At 31.9% G+C, this 10676-nt stretch overlaps 1 protein-coding gene across 1 annotated transcript; it reads left to right on the forward strand.

Moving 5' to 3' along the window:
• The first annotated feature begins 2256 nt into the window (after positions 1-2256).
• On the forward strand, positions 2257-10514 carry LOC108690375. Its single transcript, XM_018197632.1, has 16 exons — positions 2257-2272; positions 2875-2913; positions 3328-3623; positions 3708-3848; positions 3922-4098; positions 4198-4340; positions 4417-4794; positions 5055-5383; positions 5831-6450; positions 6644-7527; positions 7732-7861; positions 7952-8188; positions 8321-8671; positions 8932-9256; positions 9730-10024; positions 10108-10514. The coding sequence occupies exons 1-16, from the start codon at positions 2257-2259 to the stop codon at positions 10289-10291; spliced, it is 4545 nt and encodes a 1514-aa protein (XP_018053121.1). The 3' UTR covers positions 10292-10514.
• The last annotated feature ends 162 nt before the right edge of the window (positions 10515-10676 follow it).

The following is a 10676-nucleotide window of genomic DNA, read 5'->3' on the forward strand; positions in this document are numbered from 1 at the left end:
TGTGTGTGTGTGTGTGTGTGTGTGTATGTGTAATGATTATTTTTATCATGCTAAAGATAAATCTAATATATTGTTAATATATTGTTAATAAGTAGTCTTAAAAGTATTTTAAAAAAATACATCTGAGTCCAGTATTCATAGTCCATTTTTATTTTAAGTCCTAAATAATGTCTTAAGATGCTAACACGGCTCTCTGAGATATATATATATATATATATATAGAAGTATTTAATAATTTTCAAAATATAAGAAATTGGAAAAGGGACTTATTTTACGAATTAACTTTGAAGAATCAAATGAATACTACTATTCTTCAGTATCATATCAGATGAAGTTTGCTTTTCAATATAGTTAACTTTAATTCGATGCATATAGTATATGATGCAAAAAATCAGAAAATAATAAATTGTGACCTCTCTCGATATTTTTATACAGGAAAAGTCGAGTCCAAAGAATCTGTCAATCTATCAATGAAAGGACATTCGGTCGTTCAAAAAGACAATCAGTATAACAGCGAGACAACAGATAAATATATATACATGTTGGTGTATTATTATTACGTAAAACTGCTGGTAAACAGGCAATCATTTTTGCTTTTTATCAAACTGTCAATGATTATTTAATTTATGCGATCAATGAATAAATTATTCAATTATCTTTGCGGCTATAATTACTCATGATTATCTTAATTAATCAAATATATAAAAAGACAAGCGAGAGAACTATTAAATAGCTTTGCTGCAACATGAAATGCAAGGAATAAAAGAGAATTTAATTTTAATGATTGATATCAGCAATCATTAAATCAGCAAATTGCTTATTAGTTTCTATCTGCAATAAATACATCTTTGGATATATCTAAGAAAGAGAAGATTCAAATCTTCCTGAAATTTTTTTAATTTTTCTATTATAAAAAATTTTATTAATTATAAAAAATGCAACTTTTTTTTAATTCTTAATAAATTTTTTATCATCATAAATATAATATATAATATATTTTTCTTATCGTTATATTCATGTATATCTGGAACTTTCACTAGTTAGAGAGCTTTAACTTTAATAGAGTGCTCGATTTTCATAAGGAAAGTTTTCACAAGATTTTTAAGTAAAATAGAATATCCACTAAAATATTAAGTACTCCTTTCGCAATTATACATTTCGTTTTTAATAAAATTTTATCAATCCTTTTTTATTTTATCAATACTTTTTTCAGAGAAAAAAATAAATGTTATGATTTATAAAACTTAATACTTTTCTCATTGAAAAGGAACAAGAAGAAGACGTTCTATGCTTAAAATATAAAAAAAGCAATTTAAAAAGCAATGTAAAAACTTGCTGTTTATGATAACAAAATTAATAAAAAGTCTTTATTATTACTTTAAAAAACTTAAATTAACTTTAAAAAAAAATATCCTAGATACGTCCATGCACTATTTTTTTTATAGAATTTTTTATCTAATTATATTCTCTTTATCGTTTTTATGCTAACAATCACAATAGATTTTTTACATAAAATTATAATGCCATTCTTTTAATGAATTATTCTAAAATTAATAATACGCTGTATAATCTGCTTATATCGATCTTACCAAAGATTTTTCTATTAAATAATTCTATTAAGCAATTAACTATTTTTTCTAGCACTTTTGTCTCTGCTATCAACATCTCGTCTTCGCAAAATCGACCTCTTACAAAATTGATGCTCTTTCCAAATCTTCTTCATACTCCTATTTACAGACTCATTGCTTTTATCTGATTTTTTATCTTACCATCAAAATGCCGGTCACTCTAAAACTGTAAAAATATTTGACAATCATTCTTTTCCGGTGCATACAAATCACTGGGGAGCAGTGATGCGATTACATGCAATGCATAGCGTATATGCAAAGATAAAATCGCGAATTGCATATGTAATTTAGACAGAAATGAAGTTTTTTTTGGTGTAGAGAATGATGAAGGAGTGCCGAGACTAATCACGATCAGTCTGATATACGAATTATTTTTAATATACATGCATGCTTTTTTAATGTGTAAATAACGGCTTGACCCCAAAAGAGTTATCTCCTTGATTATACCGGTACGATCCTTTTTCTCTTTCTCTCCGTAATATATAACACCCTTTCATCGCAGGGTTATCGCTTTGCCTGCACTTTTGAATTTTACCAATTGAATTTTAGCAATTGAAGAACTTTGCGCCTTATAAAAGCGGGAGGATCTTGCGTACGCTACCAGTCTTACACCAGGGGCCACGCTATGATGAATGCCCTTACTGGTAAGTCGCCACCAAACACGAAGTCGTATTTACTTCTGGGTATTTATCATGGAACATGTTGGAATGAATACCGATCAGACCTAGGTATTCCGTTTTCTCTAGAACGCAATAAACAAGGAATAATTAAATAACTTCGATTGGAATTTATTCCGACTTGTTCCATGATAAATGCTTGAATCGCGAGTTACACTTAAACGGAATTTATTTCTCCTTTTTTTTTGCAATTCGACAAATTCGATATGTATAATATAATTGTGAAAAGCTCAGATATCTTATCCAGTTTTATATCAATCTAATTGTCATCATTTACCTTTTCTCAAATTAGAAAACTGTTTTCTACAACTTCATATTTTCGAAGGAGAAAGAAAAAATTTTTTTTGCAATTTGCGAATTCTAATAAAGAAACATCTAAGGAAGTAATTGATTTTATATAGTATTTTCAAAATGTATATAAAAATTTTACAATTATTTAATAAATATATTAATTTAAATTTAATCCTCTTTCAATTTCTCTTTTTCACAGATTTTAAATATTTTTAATACGCAATACATTGAAAGAGAATATATTATATCATGTATATGTAATGAAATTATGTTTTCAGTATTTTTGTTGTGCCTAACGGCCACATATGCGGTACCAGGTAAGAATTTATATCTATTTTCTTATTTCTATTTGTTTTTCTTATTTTATAAAATACTAAAAAAAAATATTTGTTTACAAATTAGTATAGACAAGTTGTATTCTGAATATTTATGTAATAATGTTACATTAATAATAGTAAAATCATTTCTTCAGTAAAATTAAATTATTTCCGCGTATCTATTAATTCACTGTATTGTAAATGATAATAATTCAATGCACACTTTATGATTTATTAAATGTAAAATTATTTTGACATCTTTCTCAAAGTCACAGATTATTATATTTAACAATCGATAAAACGATAGTTGCTTTATTTAACAAATAAGTAATATAATAATACAAACAAAATACAATTAATAATATAGATATAAAATGACAGATAAATAATTTACGATAATTCGATATATTTCAGTACACTTTCCTGCTGAAAAAACAGTGATTTACAATTACTATGCCGACATAAAAGCTGGAACTGTAGAGCCAGCGCAATATGTCTCCCAGTTCGCTCTTACTGGGCAACTTCATGTAAAGAAGGATACCAGTGATCCGACTTTAAATAATGCTTATTACATCAAATTAAACAATTTAAAGTATGGCATGTACAATGGCATGGTCGTACATCAGCCGGTCAAAGTTCTTCACGAACTCGGAGAAGCCGCACAGCAAATTCAAGAACCGTTCGTGATCGTTTATAACGAATCTGGCAAGGTAATGTTCGAATTCTTAAGACGACAATTTGACATAAAAATCATTCGTGAAAGACGAATGACTCGATTGAACATTTGATTTCAGTTCCAGGGTATCAAAATGCCAGAAACCGAGAGCGGTTGGTCAAGGAACATCAAGCAAGGTATCGCCTCGATGCTGCAATTGGATCTGGCTCACATCCAGATGCAAACTCCATTGAAGCCGCATGGTTTCATCACGCATGAGGTAGGTAACGACTGATGGGAACATCCAGCAAAAGCGTGTCTTTCAAAATGTTCTCTTTGGTTGTTACCACTAGAATACCATCCACGGTACTTGTCAAGTCGCCTATGATGTCCAGCTGAAAAACTCGACGAATTCAGAGAACACCGATGTTTTCATAGTCACGAAAATGCACGATTTGCGAAACTGCAGTCATTTCGTTCAGCGTGCCTTCGATTACTTCGAATGCGAGAAGTGTCATATGGAACCTGTGGTAAATTTCACTTTGTCTTGACAACTTTATTTATTAAACATTTATTTAAATTCTGGCTGTACTGAATTATAATTAATTCATTTTTCTTTTGAATTTTAGGATGATATGACTACTTTCGCCAGAAGAGTCTTCGAGATCAAACGTCAGGATAATAACATCCTCATCGAGCGTCTAGTTGCTCACTCGACTATTAATTATTTCCCTTATAATAGTCGATCTGAATCTCACTACCTCTTGACTAAGTAATTATATCAATAATTATTGTATTATATAATTGTTTGTACGCCAATATGATCCTGCTTTTATTCATTATTTCAGCACTACTTTGAATTTACATTCTGTAGTACCAACGATAGAAGTTCCTATGCTGACTGTGAATATTCAGAATGTACCTATTATTCGCGATATCACTTTCAACAAGCCGTTGGGAAATTACGCTCTCCATGCTGCCGAAGATCTTACTCATGGTCGACATATTGTGAAATTGGATACGCTTATTCCTAAACTTAAAAAGATGTTGGTCGAAGCTACTGATTATCTCGAAGAAAATCACTTAGAGGCCAAAGAACCTGAATGGAAACACGGGCAAACCATCAATAGACTACAGCACACTATGAGCTATATGGATCTAGGTTCACTAGAGCAAGTTTACAATGCTATTCAGGATTCGAAGACACCCAAGGAAGACACGATGAAGTGAGTAATTTGCAATTATCTCTTATCTTATGGAGTCAATTGCCTTTATAAAAATTCAATTTAATACTAAAAGATATAATGATTGATTACTTATTTTAAGTAAGTAATTAATCACTATTTTTCAGTATTAAATTTCTGTGAAGGTAGTGTTAGAATTAAAAAAATAATTTGTTTTAATTTACTAATTTTCTTTTGAAGAAATTTAATTTGCACAATTTTGTTTGATGCGATGAAATAAAACGATAACTATGATTTTAAAGGAACATCTTCTTGCAAATGATTCCAACCGTGGGCACGACCGCTGCTTGCCACTTCGTACGCAATGTCGTCCGTAAACATAAAGTGAGTGATAATACTGCCGTTGGTATGTTGAGGAAATTGTCGATGCATGTCAAAGTACCGTCTGAGAGATTACTTCTGGAAATGGAAGACCTGTTAAAATTAGGTAGCACTGTGTCACCGCAAGTTAGAAAAGCCAGCATCCTTTGTTTCTCTATTTTGATTCGCAAGACGTTCATACATCAGCAGAGTGATATCGTCAACCCTCTTCTCGAAAGATATCTTCACCGTTTCTTCGATCATGTCAAAAGTAAGAATTGTATTGTATTAAACATAAAAAATACGCAGCAAAGAATTTTACATGCTTAAATACAAATATTTATTTAAAATGAATTTTTATCAACCGCATAATCTAATCTATTTCTACTCTAATTCTTTTATTTAATTAAATTATTTCTAATCTTTTAGTGCCACTACAGAAATAACACACTTGAGTATGCAATACCAGTGCTTCAATCACTTTTATAAAAATGAACATATTTTTTAAAGAATATTTTTTTGAAACATTAGATATTAAAGAACATAACAGTACTAAGAAAATGTATGTATCTTTATTTATAAAAAAGTTATAAAGGAAACAATGGAAAAAGCATTGGAAAAGCAATAGAAAAAGAAAATAGAATATCACATCCAGAGTAGCACTGAAGAGTTAATAATGTACACATTGATCACAGAATTCCTTTCACAAATGTTTCAGACGAGCAATCATACGAGATGAAAATGATATATCTTATGGCAATGAAAAATGTGCAAGTGGGTAATATCGAGAAGCTCTTGGAGCCAATCATCCGTGGTGAAGTTACGATTTCTGAACATCCAGATCATATTCGCGCTCAAGCAATCTGGGCCATCAAGAAGGCAGTCTCCGATAGAATCGAATATACTCACAATCTGCTCTGGCCTATTCTCGCTGATGTCACTCAACCGTTATCTATCAGGATTGTCGCCTATGAAACTTTAATGAGCCAGATGCCGAACATGCAACGTATCATGAATATCTATTGGCTTATGACACAGGAGCCGAACAACCATTTGTACAACTATCACTTGACTACTCTGAAAGGTCTCGCTAATTCCGTGGATCCTTGCCTCACGCCAATTCGTGAAATGGTTAGAAAGGTTTTACGCTTCACAAGGATCAGACCGATTACTACTCAACTATCATCTAAACAATTCGTCGACTATACAGATCCTATGTATGAATTTGGCGAATCCTGGAATACCGCATGGATTCTCGAAGAATCGACCGGTACGCCCTACGCTGGATACTTTGAATATCATAACTCATTCGCTCGTAAATCTACTAATAGAATGGGTGTAAGTAATAATGTACCAATTCAGCATAAACTTTATAATATAGGTAGCTTTATAATACATGAAAGATTAACGAAAAGTATAGAAATTAAAAAATATATTGCATATTCGATTTCATATATACATATATATTTCTATAGAATTTAAAATATGATATGCGAACAACATATATTAGATTTATACAAATTTTCTTCAGATCTATTGGAATTCCTATGGCTTGGATGAGATCATGAAGGTGGTCAAAAAGGAATTAATTGGCACCTCCGTAGAAAACCTCACCAACAAGAATGTGCAAAACATCTTAATTCGTGCCGCACAGGACATGCCAATGAAGAAACCTGTTCACTTGGATATCTGCATCACGCTGAACGGTCTTGTTGTCCTTTTCAATCACTATGATCAGAACACCTTTAAAAATATGTTCGACGACGCATATCAAACATTGAAGCAAACAGTGGTCGGCAATATCCAGGAAATCTTATACGACACCCTTTACGAGATGCAAGTGCCCACCGACATGGGTCTGCAGGGAGTTTTCAATACCAAGAGTCCTCAGCTATGGTCATTCAAGTTCAACAACGTTCAAAACGAGCTAAAAAAGCCATCAATGAGCTTGAAGCTTGATGTCGATACTCGCATCTGGAGGCATGGTGAATATGTCATGTCGATTTACAATCCGATTGTCGACGTTTGGCACTCAGTTCGTCGCGCCACAGTCCAGGACATTATCTTGCCCCTGCAAATGAGCATCGGTTACAATCACGAGGCGAAAAGTCTTAAAATCACCTTGCCAAGACTGCCTGTCACCCAACAGTCAATCACCGGAATACGATCCTACTCGAAGAACTTAGTAACCATCACCGAAGACGAGCAAGATGTTCTCAAGACCTGCTGTGCTGACTGTCTTCATCACATGGTCGTCACTACTGGCGAAAAGAAGAATCATCACGTCTCCATGGATTCTAAGGACGTAGGTCTTAAATACAGCATGTCAGTCTTCGATTGCGAAAATGAGATCACTCAGATGACTGATGCCGAGGAATGGCAGCGTGTATTCTCCGCAGAACATAAGAACACTTGGTAAACAATAGATTAGAATGCAATATAATCTAATTGAGTTGATGCAATAATCTAATTGAATCGATACCTGTTGCTGCTGATAGCAACAATTCCTTTTTTGAAAAAATATTTTAAAAAAACATAATTTATTAGTTAAATCTGAGTTTTGATTATCGATGCGACTTTTAAATAAAAAAAAATATTATATTACAATTTGTTCGTTAGGAATTCAAAACTTCTTCAATACTACATGGGTATTCGTCAAAGAATGATGAATGAGAATGCTCTACCGAAAATAGGTAACTGTGGGACACTGTTGAAAATGGAACCCAGCATTATTTATCCTACGTCGCATGTAAGCAGTCAAAAATACAGATTTGAAAGAAAAGTAGTCAAAAATAAATCTGAAAGAAAAATTCGACATTTTTATCTTCTCTTTTTTCAGGTCGATTTGAACATAAGAATCAATGTGGAGGATGTTGATCACGTTCATGAAAAGATTTACACTCTTAGCAGCAACAAGATCAATGTACGAGCTACTCTCGATACTAAAGCAGCTTCCACAAACGAATCCATTCGTTCGTGGGACATGAACGTGAACATTGATTTATCTCCGGGACATCTGATGAATAATTTCAAAGTTCAGATGATGAGACAGACTCCAGGGGAAAAGAATTTGAAGGTATGTCTAACTTATCTTAAGTTAATTATCTTAATTCTAAAATAGATTTATTTATTAGAAAGTACAAATAAATAAAAAACTCAATAAAATAACACTAGCGATTATGAATGAACTTTTTGCTTGTACTTTTAGATCTGCTTAGACGCTCAGAAAAACTATCCAATCATCGAAACAAATCCCTTGAAGATCGACACTACTAAAGAAGAGACCAATAACAAGATTTCCATTACAGCAGGATTTACAGATGACGATAAGTGTGTTCGTGACGATATGATGATTGTGATGACTCTCAAAGGCGAAATGACAGAAGAACAAAAGAGGCAAATGACGCACAATAATATGCATGGTGCTTGCGTTAAAGACACTCAAAATCTGCAATTCCAAAACAAACAAAGCTATTTTCCCAAAACTATGAATTGCATTCGTGAAACCTTACGTTACACGACTCTAAAGAAATATACCATTAATATAACGTACAAAAAGGTAAGAGAAGATGAATTACTCATAACACAATTTCCTTCTAATAATTTGAAAATATAATAAAGAACTTAGAAGATTTTATGTAAAACATCTATAATTGGTTCTCTAATTCTTTAAACATCTCTTAAATATTTTTTAAAGTAATTTGTTATATGCTAATAAATATTATATATAGTGAATAACATAAACATGGAAAAGACTGAAAATCAATATCATCAATCACATGTTCTCAATCAAGGAAAAGAAATATGATTCTCTTTCAGATGCCTGTACAGATACTCTCATATCTTGCTATGATTGAAGATCACATTCGCGCATCGTATTTATCATACATAAGATACTTCGTGGAACGTGTTGAAAGCGGTAATGCAAAGATTATGATTGAATACTCCTCCGATCTGAGTCATGTCAATACAACCATCATTACTCCGGTTAATGGATACGAATACGTCCAAGTTCCCTTGCAGCAACATTTCTTCGAGGGCATAGTTGTGGACAGACCAGTGTCGCATCCACAATGGCACTCTCTCATGGACAATACTCGTTTCTCCATAGATACTGTGTATAAACTGATGCAAGGCCAGACTAGTAAGTCGTTCTTCTCTAAATTTTTTTTCTTATGTGAATATCATAGTAAAATTTTTAGTTAAAAATGAAATGATGTGATTCTGCCAATAAAAAAATTTCTCATCTTATAATATTTTAAAGAATTTATCTTTATTTATCATATTTCAAATTTACAAAGATTTCTGAAAAATACCTTAAGATTTTTCAGATAGTATTAGAAATTATAGAATGAGAAATCTTATAGACTTATGCCCAATTTCTTCACTGCCAGATAAGTTGCGGATAACCTTATTCAGGAGATATCCCCAGGAGATTGTACACTAGGAGATATTTCTTGGATAAAATTATCCAGAGGTGAAGAAATTGGACATTAGAATATTTCAGAATTTACTTATGAAGAATATTAGAAAAGATTATATATTATATCTTCTAGTATTAAATTTCTGTACGGAAAATTGAAGCAACAATTTTATTGAATTATCTTTTTCTTGCAGAGATCTGCACTGTTTATCCACAAGCATTAATCACCTTGGACGAGGGTGTGATTCCATTTGTAGTTTTCGATAAATGGACTCTTGTATCCGCTGACCATATTGACTGGACATATGCTGTTTTCGTAAAATCCGTGCAAGGTACTAAATTAGCCATAAAGATATATGTTGCCGATCATGAAATGGAGATTGTACCAAATGAGTTCGATACCGTCGTTATGATTGATGGCAATGTAATCAACCAGCATGAGAAGGGAGTTGTAATACCAAAAGACGAACCGAAGTCTTACGCGTTAAAGTAAGTGCGACAATTAATCAATTAGAATTTAATATAGAATTTAAGAAAAATCATGTTAAAATAAATACAACTTCCGCTTGCAGACTCACCGAGCATTATGGGCATCTTGTGGTCCAATCTCAACGCGTACCAGTACTGATAATGTGGACCTCCGACAGCGTGTCTGTGATGCTGGATACCACTTTGCAAGGTCATGTGACCGGCGTGTGCGGACACATGGACGGCACGCATAAAGAGAAACTTCCCAAGATTTACACCGTTATATGAATTTTTAATTATATAATAATAATCTATAACTATATCTAAATTTAAAAAAATAGAATTTTTCTCAAATTTAATTTTAAATATTAAATACTATTAAATATAAATAAATTGAGAGGACAATTTTTATTATTATTTCATTTTTTAATAATACCAACAAAATATAGTGATGATAGTGTAGGAAAGAAAGAGAAGCAATACACAATAAACTTTTAATTTGTACACTTTATTTATATTTATTTAATTATCTCTTCAATTCATTTCCCCCTTTTTGAAAGTTATACTTAAGAAACTTAAGAATATTATTTTATTTAAAATAATATGAATAAATTAATAGCTCTTTTACTTTTAAAATAAGACATGAATGACAGAATTCAGTAATTTAAAAATA

This window comes from Atta colombica, unplaced genomic scaffold (genome assembly GCF_001594045.1).
Source record: "Atta colombica isolate Treedump-2 unplaced genomic scaffold, Acol1.0 scaffold32, whole genome shotgun sequence".
Classification (NCBI taxonomy): domain Eukaryota; kingdom Metazoa; phylum Arthropoda; class Insecta; order Hymenoptera; family Formicidae; genus Atta; species Atta colombica.

Bases quoted from the DNA above. Each gene is read 5' to 3' on its own strand.
- LOC108690375 (XM_018197632.1), top strand. The intron at 2,914-3,327 runs GTAAGAATTTAT...GATATATTTCAG, and splicing joins GGCCACATATGCGGTACCAG to TACACTTTCCTGCTGAAAAA. The intron at 7,528-7,731 runs GTAAACAATAGA...TTTGTTCGTTAG, and splicing joins GCAGAACATAAGAACACTTG to GAATTCAAAACTTCTTCAAT.